The sequence below is a fragment of the Nesoenas mayeri genome, assembly GCF_963082525.1.
Source record: "Nesoenas mayeri genome assembly, chromosome: 5".
Taxonomy (NCBI): Eukaryota; Metazoa; Chordata; class Aves; order Columbiformes; family Columbidae; genus Nesoenas; species Nesoenas mayeri.
This window is the reverse complement of record NC_137548.1, coordinates 9,280,802-9,294,151: the sequence shown is the minus strand read 5'-3', so window position 1 is coordinate 9,294,151 and position 13,350 is coordinate 9,280,802. Positions and strand designations below refer to the sequence as shown.

General features: G+C 37.9%; 1 protein-coding gene across 2 annotated transcripts; it reads right to left on the bottom strand.

The window, feature by feature from the left end:
• Nucleotides 1–1,187: 1,187 nt before the first annotated feature.
• On the bottom strand, nucleotides 1,188–12,718 carry LOC308041085 (cell division cycle-associated protein 4-like). Of its 2 annotated transcripts, XM_080345554.1 has the most exons (3): nucleotides 12,598–12,713; nucleotides 10,285–10,376; nucleotides 1,188–4,743 (listed from the first exon to the last, which is right to left on the bottom strand). In XM_080345554.1, exon 3 carries the CDS (start codon nucleotides 4,737–4,739, stop codon nucleotides 3,891–3,893), a length of 849 nt encoding a protein of 282 aa, XP_080201680.1. In that variant the 5' UTR covers nucleotides 4,740–4,743; nucleotides 10,285–10,376; nucleotides 12,598–12,713; the 3' UTR covers nucleotides 1,188–3,890. The 2 variants fall into 2 exon arrangements, with proteins under 2 accessions (XP_080201680.1, XP_080201679.1); XM_080345553.1 differs by lacking the exon at nucleotides 10,285–10,376 and having other exon boundaries at nucleotides 12,598–12,718.
• Nucleotides 12,719–13,350: the final 632 nt, after the last annotated feature.

Here is a 13,350-nt window from a genome sequence, read left to right as displayed (position 1 = left end):
ATTGCTGTTGTATATAGTACTTTGCTTGAGCAGGGAAGTTTGTCTTTTTAAGTCTCACTGCCAGTAATACAGAACACTGAGCTCAACAGAGCTCTTGAAGCAGCTCCTGCACCTCCTCACCTAGCCCTGTTTTACACCAGCCCTGAGCTGCGCAGCACAATTTGAAGTTCGGATCTCTCAGTGTGGCTAAAATTGATGAAAATATATATATGAAACCCTACACCACCTTAAAAGAGTCTCAACAGGACCTAGAAACAATACTTTAAAAACATTTTCTTAGAAGACCTGCCCTCCTCACATGCAGCATTTTGTATTGCTGAACTCTAAGGCCCATCTGTGCAGTGTCTATCAGCAGTGTCCTGCTCCAGTAACGCGGCCACAGGGCTCACGTCACGATGGCAACAACCTTGGAGCCAAGGACAGGTTCCTGGGAAGAAGTTACTTCTAGACCTTTGCTTTTCCAGACAAAAGGCAGGAAGAATTCCTCATCTGTAAGTAGCAGCAAATGCAGCTTTATCAATGAAAAGAAGTTCATTGCAGAAGAGTCAGGATCTCATTTTAGAGGTCCACAACTGGAAAAGGATTGGAGACCTTCGAACCTGAAGTTGCTAGTGCAATTTGTTTCAGCACAGATGAGCTAACTACTTCCCACTAGCACTGAGCAGCAGTGTTTTTGTCCCAGATTGACAAGCATACAAGTGCCAACAACGTGCGCACCAAGGACACTTGTGTCTGACACTTTCTTTCAAGCCTGGCAACCCCTGAAGCAACACCAGGAACTGCACGGGCTGGGAAGACCACACAGGGCAGGCGAGACAAAAAAACAGAGCACAGCCAAGTGCTACGTGACGTGTGTCACCTGGTCACAACAGGAATCCACCCACACTGGCTCCATGGGCCAACCCTTGTTTTGTGGGGACGGGACACACGAAGGGGATACAAAGCCATGTAAGGTATTTAGTATTTCCAGCGAGAAAGGAAGAAAAAAGAAGATATAAAAGCAAGCACCTAAGAAACACATCTTTGCAAGTAAAATACCAAAGGAAGGGTGGCATGGTATCGCGATTTTTGTTTTGTTTTTAAAACAGTCAGATACTGAAGGCTTCAAAGTAGAAACAGTTAAACTGCAAAACTGTGGCTTTTATTTCCAAACATACAATAAATAGGTCCACAACTAGCCTCTAACTTCATTTTACATGGAAGGATTTTAAAATTAGTTTGTGCATATTTAAAATTAATCTTCCCTTTGCACGTAATTCCATACATAACCAAACTGCATTACATACCAGCTTATGGTCTTGGCACTGTGATGCAAGCAACCAAACAGAGCTGCATAGCAAGCTCCTGAACAAAAATTGCATTTTGAATTGTTGATAAAACATCTACCAACAATTTAATCATTTTCTGAAGTATACAAAAATCTTTAGCATGTAAATGCTGAAAAGCAAGTTGTCTTCTTTAATGTCTCTGTACGGGCTGCAAGGTGAGTGGATTTATTAAGTATTCACTATTTGCTACATGATACGATTTTCATACCAAAATATCTTTACTGCATAGTAACATTACATATTTTCAAATGCAAAAGGAAATTAGATGCATTTTTTAATTTTATTCCTCATCACTGAATTTAAAGACATTTTTTAACCACAACTCTGCTTCATCACAGTGCAGAAGGCCCTTAATATTTCAAGGATTTATTCAGTCATATCTTTAATACAAAAGTAGAGGCTGAGGAAAAGCCAGAGTAGTCTATACACAATGCACAATCTGTGTACATTCCAAAGCTGTACCTCTTCAAGAACTATTTATACACTCTTCAAACAAATCCCTTTATCCAGCAATTCAAAATACTTTAGATCAGAAGTTTTATATTAGAATCAATACATTATATGCATATAAATACATTTATACCCTTCGGTTGCTAAACAACCCAGATGGCTGTGAGGACGTGACCTGAACTGGTTCTCCATTGGTTTGGAATACCAAATTGTATCGGCAGCTGTTAACCAAAATAGTCACAGTAAAAAATGGAGACCTTTGCACAAGGTAGATGTGCCACAGCGTCAGTTAAGACTAGAAATAGTAGGTGACACCCTGGCCCCTTCAATAGGGCCAGGATTTCAACTTCTGTGAGATGCAACACACAGGCAACATTTTTTTTTCCTCTGCCGATGCTCCATTCATGAAAAGTCTCAGCAGAACAACAATAAAAACAACCAAAAAAACCCAACAAACCAAAGCAAAGCTTTTACAACTGCAAATTTCTTACAAGACAGGTGCTGCAGCTTTCAGGAACAAAGTAAAAGTTTTATAATTAAAAAATAATTAAAAAAAGCCCACAAAACCTAATGTGCAAGCGTGTAGTTCAGAAGACAATAACAAGGATCAATACAGACCTCAGTTCAAGCTGAAACACAGTATCCAAACTGTCTTAGGGAAAAATAGTTCTCACTGCAAATCTCCTCCTCAGTTAAGGAGCGCGCTTGTGTGTACTTACACGCACACCTGCCCCAGGCGTGCACCCCTTTCCACGGCAGCAACCACAGCCCACCATGGCGCTGCCAAAGCCCCAGGGACCAGGGACGTGGAGCCCCAAAGACCAGGGACACAGCTGCACCCCGGGGCCTCCGTCACCAGCACTGACTCACCACGCAACAATGAGTATCTCAGGAGTATTACAAACAGTGAGCACTGCTGTAGTAAGAGGTGTTCTCAGCTTTGTTTCTTGAAGGATACAGAAATGTTGACTCGCTTGAGTATCCTCCAAAGGTGCTAGAAGTTTTAAGTCTGAAACATTTCTTTCTACAATGCCAGGTATACTAATGTGTGTCTTTTTAAATAATATTGCACATAAAAATCATCTTAGACTTTGTAGTGAAAGCAGGGTTGAAGGACAGTGTTTTCCAAAACAGATTATAAAGCTACCTGTACATAGTAAGTTTTAAAGAATGCCAAGATTATCCAAAATCTAAGCACATAATACTGACAGAAAAAATGTTAAATTGCACAATCTACATATAAATTACATTTGTAAATACTTAAAAGTTTTTAAACATTGAATACCCTTGATTTCACAAATCAGCTAGGTCACTGTCAAAGGATCAGCTTAATGAGTTAGAAGTACTTTCCCCCAGAGAAAAAAAACAAAACAAAACAAAAAAGGAAACAAAAAGATCTGCAGTCTTAGACGAAGCACTGGAAAGAATTAAAGCATTTCAGCTCAGAGGTAGTGCTAAACACATCCAACTAGAAGTCCATTATATTTGAACTATGATGAAATAACGTAGTAAAATGTAGAAAGACTATAAAATTTACAAAAATAAATAGTTCTGAACGCTTTAGAAAATGCAAGAGACTCTGTTGACAAGTGTCTTGATCTGCTTTTCTGACCAAAGGAAAGCAAAGCGTGTCTCGTTTTTAAAATATACCCATCTCTAGTAATGTGTCTGCAATCCATGCAATCCAACTATGCAACTTGACGTTATCCCAACCTGGCATAGACTCTGATATTAAAAATAAAGTGGAGGCTTTGTAAAAGATCATCTCATATGAAATCTGTTTTTCATGTAAATTCTTCTGACAAATTAAAAATTGCACATAAAAAAGTTTATTGAAAGAGGCATGAAGGGTGATAAGGGTATGTGCCTATTGTTCCACATACACCCTGGAAGGAAAAAGATGATTGCACAGTTCTGATAAATAAATATTTTTCTTAAAAAAAATCTGCCACTCTTTTGGTTTATAAGTTTCGGAATTATTTAGAAAATCCCACTACAGACCAATTATTTTTAGTTTGTGTTTTAAAGAATTCTTTACAACTTTTCCAGTGGCTTTTATCCTGAAACCAAATAAAAGTGGCAGCTAAAAAGTATCTTTGGGTAAAACAAGTATCAGGATCCAACCAGAATTTCCATGATGTGGTCCAACTCACTCAGATCCGCTCTACATATCTGAATGTTGCTTGCTGAAGAAGAGTTACAGGATGGAAAGCTTTTCAATGGTTCTTCTGTAGCAAGAGATGGTGGTCTGGGCGGCATTAGCGGAGGGCAACAGAAGTCTGAATCATACATTGAAGTGTCAATATCTTCAAAAATGTCATCTATTGCCAAATCCTTCAAGTAACTAGTTGAATTTGAAATCTCAAAGGAACCAAACACGCATTCAGCTCCCTTCAAATCCTGTCTATCATCTTCTAGTTTTAGACCGGTGTTTTCTGGAAACTTCGGCTGGTCATCTCCAGTAGGAACCAGACAAGTAGGTGGGCTTATATCTTCTACAAAGTCTAAATCCTTCAGAATAGATGAAATGGCGGATGACATATCATCATCTGAAACTATCAGCAGGCTGTTTTCAATTGGATCTTCTGCAGACCGCAAGTCGCAACAGTTAGACTCTTGCTGACTAATACCTGAAGGCAACTGAAGAGAAATCCCAGGTGACTCCAACCCTGTGTAGCTGTGAGAACTGGGAGCGATGCCAGGGCAGACATTAACTGGCTGATTACTCTCTTGTCGCATTTCCTCTTGAATTTGCCGTACTGTGTTGGCTATGAGGACAGAGCGGTGCAAGTTTGGTTCCACCAGCATTTTGTACGTTTGTAACTTGGTGAGGCACATATTAAGCACCAACTGCCTCTTAAGCGGATATGGCAGATTTCGACTGGAATCAAAGGCACTCGAGAGACCAGCCATGTTCTCCTCATAATCACTCAGCTTGCGTTTTAGACCTCTCCCCAACATGAACCTGAAAGAGAGAAATTACGAATTAACCTTGGGCAAGACTATCGCTTCTACTGTAAGATCTCAACAGGCACTTTCGCTAAGTCTGTAGCATACAATGTATTGGTTACCTTAGACTCTAATTCCACAGAATATTGAATGACAGAATAAAATCCTACATGAGATACTACTTCCCTCGAGAAGATGCCTTATCCAGCTCAGTTGTTTCACAACACTTTTTTTTTAAACAGAAAAGATTTAAAAAAATATAGTAACTTTTTTAAAAAGCTATATACTTCTTAGTTTTGGTTTAAGGTTTACTTTAAACTCTGAGAATATTAATTTAATTATTTCAAATCTTTAATAGGTGAGCTTTTTAGCCTCTTATCCATTTAAGATATATAGCATACAAAAATTAATTAATGAGAAATATCTGAATGTCCACATGAAGTAAAATAGATGCTTATACTAAGGACTGTAATAACTATGCAGAATATATCAATGTCTTCATTTTAGTATTTGTTACTGGGTACAGTAGGTAAGATTTTAAAGCCAGTTTCAACACCCATTTTTATCTCATTATTAATGTATTCTTAGTATCTTGCTCAGTGTTTCTGAGAACTCTCTATAGCACTCATTTCTCTCCCTCTTCTTTGGTGACCTAAGTTGGTTTATTACAGTTGAACCACCCAGCTAGTCCAAGAACAGGACCCCTCACAGGATCCTTGTATCCATTCCACAGCTTGGTAGTCTCGCTAAAAAGTGGGAGGAAATCTGGGGGCACCACCAAGCTCACAGAATGATGATCAGTGCTCACAACTGCTGGTTCACAACCTGCTACTGACTTAACATGAGGGACATCCAGCAGGAGGCTATCAGATGGCATTTTAAATGTGACCAGTTCTGGTAAATTGCTAGAAGAAAACGTTGTTTTCAGTCTACTTCATGTGCTTTTGCATTGAAATATGATAGAACACTGTGGTACAAAAAAACTGTAGGCACGCACACCTAAAATACATGTGATCCAAACAAATACATGCTTGGGTACTTTTGCAGTTACCATTCAAAATACAAAGTGTTTTATTAGGGACAACAAGCACTATACAATCACTTGTACAAACACTGAAAAGGAGTATACCATGCACAGGCAACACTGGGAAAGTCTTGGTTACACAGATCTTGATGTGTCTGTGGAATACACATACCTCACACTCAAACAATTAAAAAAAATTAAGCAATCATAGACACCCAGTGGCAGATTAAGGCACAATGACCCGGATCCTGCACGCTGCAGAGGGCCTCCCAGCTCCCCTTTCATGTGCACACTGGACACTGCCAGCAAAAGCTCAGCTGATGGCCGCAGCTGCCAGTCTGTCTCTAGACTTCTGGGGACAAGGAGACGGCAGCAGGATAAAGCCTCCTTTACTTTTGGGATTTCTCCAGGTTTGCAGGAAGCACTGCAGGGCTCCATGGCTAAATCCACCTGCCTAGACAAGACTGTTGAACTCTGCTCCTCTGGAGGAACAGAAAGTAAGCAAACAGTGCATATAAGCAAACAGTGCATTCTTCTCTGTCAGACAGAGAGGAAAAAACAGTTGCTAGAGAAGTTTAGGTTTAATATTTCTTGATCACACCCACTTTGGTTTTTAGGGACATACTGGGATGAAATAAAATTTGACATTTTTATGTAACAAGTAGTCGTTTGGCCTACAGTTCAGTTTACTAACATGTTCACTATTAACACAACAACAAAAAACTTTAATCACTTTTAATTTTACCAGTGCTGCAATTCAACTTTGGAAGTCTGTTCAGCACCACCATCTCTGTAAAAAAACAGTGTCTGGATGTGGTGTGCCTATTCACCTAACTGATCTTCCCACAGTTATGTACTGCCCCCCATTGCAGCACCCCGCTTTGAGCAAATAGAACCAGACAGTACTGAGCACTCAATTACAAGCAAAATCAGAATAAATCTGGATACAAAGTTCAGACACTAAATCTAGTAATAAAAAGCATTTTTGGGGGGGTGAGGCATCAAACTATTGACAACACTGTCAGCAACTGACAATTTTAGACACAATCTATGGAAAAATTATGAAGGACTTCACAGTAAAACTGTTGCTAAATATATCAACTTATATCATGAAGACAACTAGGGTCTGCAAATCATTAAAAACTCACTAGAAAAAACTCTCCATGTTAAGTAGCATCTAAATGTTATGTACTACATAAGGCATTTCCCCATACCATTACTATGAAGAATAAAAATATACATCAAAAAGGCTATTTGTTTACTAAGCACCATCCTTCCCATACACTGCACACTAGTTTGTGTGTTTGTTGCCTTTTGTGTTTTTTAGATTTTTTTTTTCCTCTCCACTAACTAATGAAAGCAGACCAAAATTCACACTCACAAGTGAATTAAATTAAGATCATACAGGGAACAGTAATTCTGACATTTTATACATGCAGAATGCTTGGTTTTGACAGTTTACTGCCTTTAACATTTTAAAATATGTACTTACACTTCATTAGACACACAGGAAATACGAGACTTATCTATTTGAATTACATAAATAACGTTAACTTCTAGCATCTCAGAAACACACTAGCATTTAAATTCTGTAAGCATGCTTAAAGAGCAAGCAAACTATCATATACAAGGATATATAATTTCACAAGAACAAAATAAATTGTAATGTTTAACTTTTAAATTCATACAGTAGAATAATTAGACTAAGTATTTCATGCTCAGATACATAGACACTCTCCTTTTCACTCCTCTAATTTCCTTCATAAAATTTGTCTCAGAGCATTCTAGAAACAGGTAACAAAGCCTGAGCATGGCAGCACTCTGAGCTATAAAAACAAACTGAAAGAAACATTATTTGCTCCAACTTCAAGTATTTCCACTTAACAGGCTCCCCACTTGCTAGATGTCAAAGATCTTGTTACTTTTTTAAAATTCTAAAAACATACAATAGGAGTATTTTTGTGTTATTCTGCATGGTTAGTAAGATTTCTGCCTAATTACAAAGATCTGTAAGTCTCTGTCCAGAAGCTAGATGACTTCAGAGGTTATGTATAAACTTGGAAAAGACTAATGAAAACCAGAGTACCACTGGTACAGTGGATTTAAAAATTACTAGTGTAATGGTTGCTACAGGAGACATTAAATTTCAGTTCTTGTCAAACACACTCAGCTGCTGACCTACAAAAGACACAAAGCCCCTTTGTTACCAGCTAATTTACATTTTATCAGGCCTTTCACTTTACTTTCTAGCATAAAAATTTCTGACAGGGTCATATCCTTAACAAACTACTCCATATTTTCTAAATAACTTGTCCTTCTGTAGCATTGTGTATTAACACACACATCCCAAACCCAAAATTCACAAACCAGTCAAATGCTCTCTTTTGAGCATTACTTTGCAATATGAAATGTTGGTCACATTATTTGATTATGCAGTACTCCCTCCACTTCAGTTTCTGGTACCAAGGAAAACAAATCGAAATCCACATAAAAATCCATGCTACCATCCCCAGACAATCCTGTATTACTGAGTGACTGCTGCGCAGCTGTCAGTTCAAAGAAGTGTAAGTTTGGCAAACTAAAACACAAAGCGTATCTAAAAATGGCACTCTCCTTACTCCAGCCTAATTCCAGGAACCTACTGAGACCTCAAAAAATTGAATCAAGTAACAGGATTTTTGGAATGTGCCAATCTGATAACTCTGTGATTTGTAAGTAAATAAACTGAAAAAAAATCAAAGTTTATGCCAACTTCAAATGTGAGGTCTACACAATAGAGAAAGAGGCAAGCTCTAAGTCACCCTTCTCTTGAACTTTTCTTTAAAGTTCAACAACCTATTTTTTCGAGCTCACGGGCTCTATTTTAGAATCTTTTGTGATGGAAAAAGAAAAGAACAATGAAGAACACAACTCAGTAATTTATTTCTGGTATTTCCTCATCTTCTCTCATAGTAATGCAAACCAACATAGACCACTTATGACAGAATGCTTTTTTTAATTAAAATTACTTTGCAGATATATAAGCAAAGTAAACTCAATGTTTAGGAATACTAAACTCTCCAACCAGTGACTCTTGTCACTGAACTACAAAGGAGTCTACGCAGAAATTCTGCCCCTGACAGCATGTTCCTCAGTTCCTTCCAGATCCATGGAAGACATTTCAAAGAAACTCCTCCCTGCTAAGATGGGAGGAAGCATCCCATGCACTGTAATCCTACACTGTATCAGAGGGAAGAGGCACGTCCCTGGCTGGCAAATCCACACAGGACACCACACAGACAGGCCTGGTCAAAGTGCGCAGCTACTCAGAAGAAACGTTCCAGGCTACCAAGAAAACTTCACATTGCGATGTGTTGTGGACAATGCAGGACTCGTGCCACCATTTCAGAGGAAAAACACAGCTCCATCTGTCACAGGGTCTGATAGTGCAGTGCAGCTGCCACCAACACATGGTTAAGAAGTACAGCTGGAAACAGTCACAAAGAAGAACGCAGCATGTGAAAACCCTCAATTACTTCTATCTGGGCAAACTACTGCTTAATTTCCTCTTCCTCACCTTCCAAAAAAGGTTTTAAGAGCAAGTTAAACAATGTTTAGAACTCAGAACCACACAGAGCTTTAATTTTCTGTAGAGAAAAGCCTCAAAAAACATGAGTACATAAAATATGACTTCCACAGTATTGTCTGAACATGAACTTTTCATGCACAAAAGAACACTATGGTCAACTATACAAGAATTATTAATTTACCATTAAAGAATGAGTTTAAATAGCAAGATCATCAATAAAGTACTTGGCCTGTACCACGTAGGTCAAAATCATTTCTCCAATAGTGGTTCCTTTTGGCTTTTTTTTTTTATGATATTATTAAATTCAGACTTGCTTGATCCTTTTCATACAGCCAGTGTTGAATTTTTCAGCCTCAAACTGTCTCAAAATGAAAAATTACTTTTTCTCATAGGACAGAAATATCAGATTTTAATAGGTGTAAGCACCTCATGATTGAAAGCTGCCTGTCTTGTTTTCAGTAATGCAACTTACATATTAAAATCAAAATTAGAGACGCATAGCTATTGCCATTTGGCTAACTGCCTTTCAAAGCCTCCTTTGACTCCTAACTGTAGAAAGCATGTAACAGTAAAAACAGACAGAAGTCTGAATTGTAAACTAGTGTTAGTGACTGACTGAAGCTGATAATCTGATTTCCTGCTCTCCAGTCTTTCCATCAATGCACATTTCACAAGCACACATCTATCCAAAGGAAACATCCCTACAGTTATGGTTATTTCCCAGAATTATTTGATGTGTACCACATACTATTTTTAATGATAATCTTTCCCCTACCTGACATACATTTTAGATTTGGCAACACTTCATTCATAGTTTGAATTAAGTGGTGGACTGGCTCTTGACTAGTATTCCATGTATAAGAAGCTGCACAAGAAAAGGTAAGGCTGAAGGTACAGTTAACAGACAGAAAGTAAATCCCTTCCTCCCATCTGGACTTAACACTGATGACTTAAACACAACTTACGCAACACAGTAAGCTGTCAGACTACACAGAACAGGGTATCTGATCTGTTGTCCTCAGCAAGCATTGGATAGTCCCATAACATCACATCTTGGCTGTTAGCAAAAATTAAAAGGAAGTAAGGGAAGGAGGATTAAACACCTTAGAACACCCAAGTAAAAAAGTAATTTAGATCTGAAGACACTTTAAAATACATAAAAATGTATTTAAGTCCACTACCTCCCCACCCGCCCCCAGCCCTGCCCCAGTTTAGCCAAGATGAGTAACTCCTGGAGAAGGCACAAGTGGCTAAAAGTGTGCATACAGGGAGGAGTGCAGTCCTACCAGTTTACTCCCATACCTAAACTCCTATGTAACAATTTCTTTACAGGAGTTAGAAATGACCAGAGAAGAACTGCTCAAAGGGCATAAGTAACAACATTTTAGTCACCAAATCCTGACCTGTAATACACCTAAGTCTGTTACTACTAAAGCAAATGGAACACAGAACCAAGATATGCTACTGTTCAGACTTAAAAAAACCCCAACCAAACAACACTCACCCCCCCGCCCCTTCCCCCCCCCCCCCCCCAAATCCAAACCCTACAACTACACAGAAAATAGACAAGCCCATGGATGTACCTAATATCCTTTCCCACATTTTGAAAATAGGCTGAACAGTATTCATTAAGCAGAGGAAAGGAATGAGAGGAAGACTGAGTAGCACAGAACTAGTCTGGAATTCATAACCTACCCACTGTCACTTCACTATTTGTGGAAGCAGAGAATAAATAGGTATCATACAGTAATATTTTAGGAGCTGAAATGATGTTTACAAAGCACTTGGGAGTTTCACCTTGATTTAAAAGGTAGTTTAAACCCCTCCACACGCAATCTGTTTATGTTATGTCTAAAGGGATCTAGAAAATTCCTGCACTTGAAGGACATCTTCCGAAGTTAATTACTCCAATTTTATTCTATAGAGCACTGGTAAGATACTTGCTTTACAAACTACTGCAGCTAAGTTTGAGAGCACAACATTTCACTCCGGAGAAGAAACTCGTTAGGCAATGCACCTTCCACAAGCCAAAACAAGTGGATCTGGGCTGTTTACAACAGAAAAATAAATATTCTCAGCAGCTGATCTCTGTCACTAGAGGCTAATATAGAAGGTTGCTGAGGCAGTTGCAGTGTTAAGTAGAGAAAAACTTCTATCCTTAAAGAAAACAAACTAAACCAACCGTCACTCTTCTTCCTCTCCTCCTCTACACTTGTAGCTTTAGTTCCACATTTATAAATAAAGCTCACAGGTGTATATTTTTAATGAGAGTACATTCAGCAGATTTTTTTGCAGGGGGAGAATTTTGGGTGGATTTATTTTAGTGGAAGAAGGGCCCGGAATTATTTAAACTAAGGATCACCAGTAGGTAGCAGAGGCCAACACAAGATCAAGAGTTACTAAATCTAGAAATTCCCATAGTAAAGCTAAACTGTAATTAAATGAGAACATAAAGGAATCCAAACAACAAGAACCAAACCACCAAGGTTCCACCAAAGTATCTCACTGGAGAGACAAATGATCATTAGAACTGCAAATGTGATACCTCTTCATACCTTGTTCTGATCAATCGAAGAATTTTCTTTACAGTTATCTATTTACTTCAAATACAGAGATACTGGATGTATTCACCTCCATAACACTGACATGTATTTTAGGGTTACAGTGATATAAACAAAGATCCATCAATAACAGATGTTATACCTTAATTAACTACATCAAATTGGTATGCCTGTTCTTTAACAGAAAAATGAGGCCATTAACAGTAAAAACAACTAAGAAAAAAAAGCTGTATTTTCTTAATAGAGGACCTTGCATACACTTCAGCGCTCTGTATGGAATATTTAGGTAAATAATTTTCAATAACCAAATCATTTTAAATTTTCTCTAACAGAGTAGAACTTTTATTCACTATACAAAGCGCCTTCTCCTCACAAGACTGTAACACTCAATTTCAGAAGCTGAACAGTGGATCTCACTGCAAGATTGAGACTTCAGTCAACAAATTTCCAAGAAATGTGATCTTATGGCAATATCAAATTATTTGTTGCATTACAGTACTTCCTTGTTATAAAGCAAAAAAAAGTAATGCAAATTCAGAATATTCAAACTGAAGAGCATATACTAAGCATAAAGCATTTCACTTTATATTACATACCCTAACTGACAAAATTATTTTTCAGTTTACCATTCTAACCCACAAAAATAACATCTGCAGCTGATTATCAGTACACACGGTATGCGCCTAAGATAAGATTTCATAAAAACATACTAGTTACCCTTAGAAAACAGAAAGGAGTCCAGACAGGAAGATTCCAGATTTTGCATAAAGTGTGTTCATCCAAGAGTCCTGAACTCTTCAAGAGGCCAAGCCATCCACCGAGGTAGGATGATGTGACTTTAGGGGAAAAGCAAAACAAACAACAGAGTATTTCATTACTATGTGATTTTTTAAAAAACCAGAAGCATTAAGCACACAATTCAAAACAACTTTTAAAACTATTTGTGCTAAATCCTATTAAAACAGCTAAACTAAATAAGAAAAACTGAAGTTCATGAATACACTGAAATAAGAGGACCTAATAGGTTTACCTATGAATACATAAAACTTGGAAATTATTTCATAAATTAATACTACATAACAGAACGCTGATCCTTTAAGTGTTAGGCTTTAAGATAAGAACTTGCACTGATACTTCTGCAGGTAACCAAACACTGATTTAGGGTTGTAATCATATCTGAAATCACGTATCAGGAGAGACAATACTATGAACTATAAATAAGTACATTTTAGAATTATCCCCTAACATTTATGGGCTGCAAAAGGAGTTATGATTTTTATTAAATTCCCTAACTTTCCTAATTTTTAGCATACACAAAACCAATACAAGATGATAGCTGGCAGGATGTCCTATGACTGCACACAATATTCATTGTGGCACCGTTTTCACTAAAACTCTGATAAAGCAACACCTGCAGTTTGGCTAGAGACCCCATGGATTAAATAATGGATTAGCTCAAGGCACTGGTAA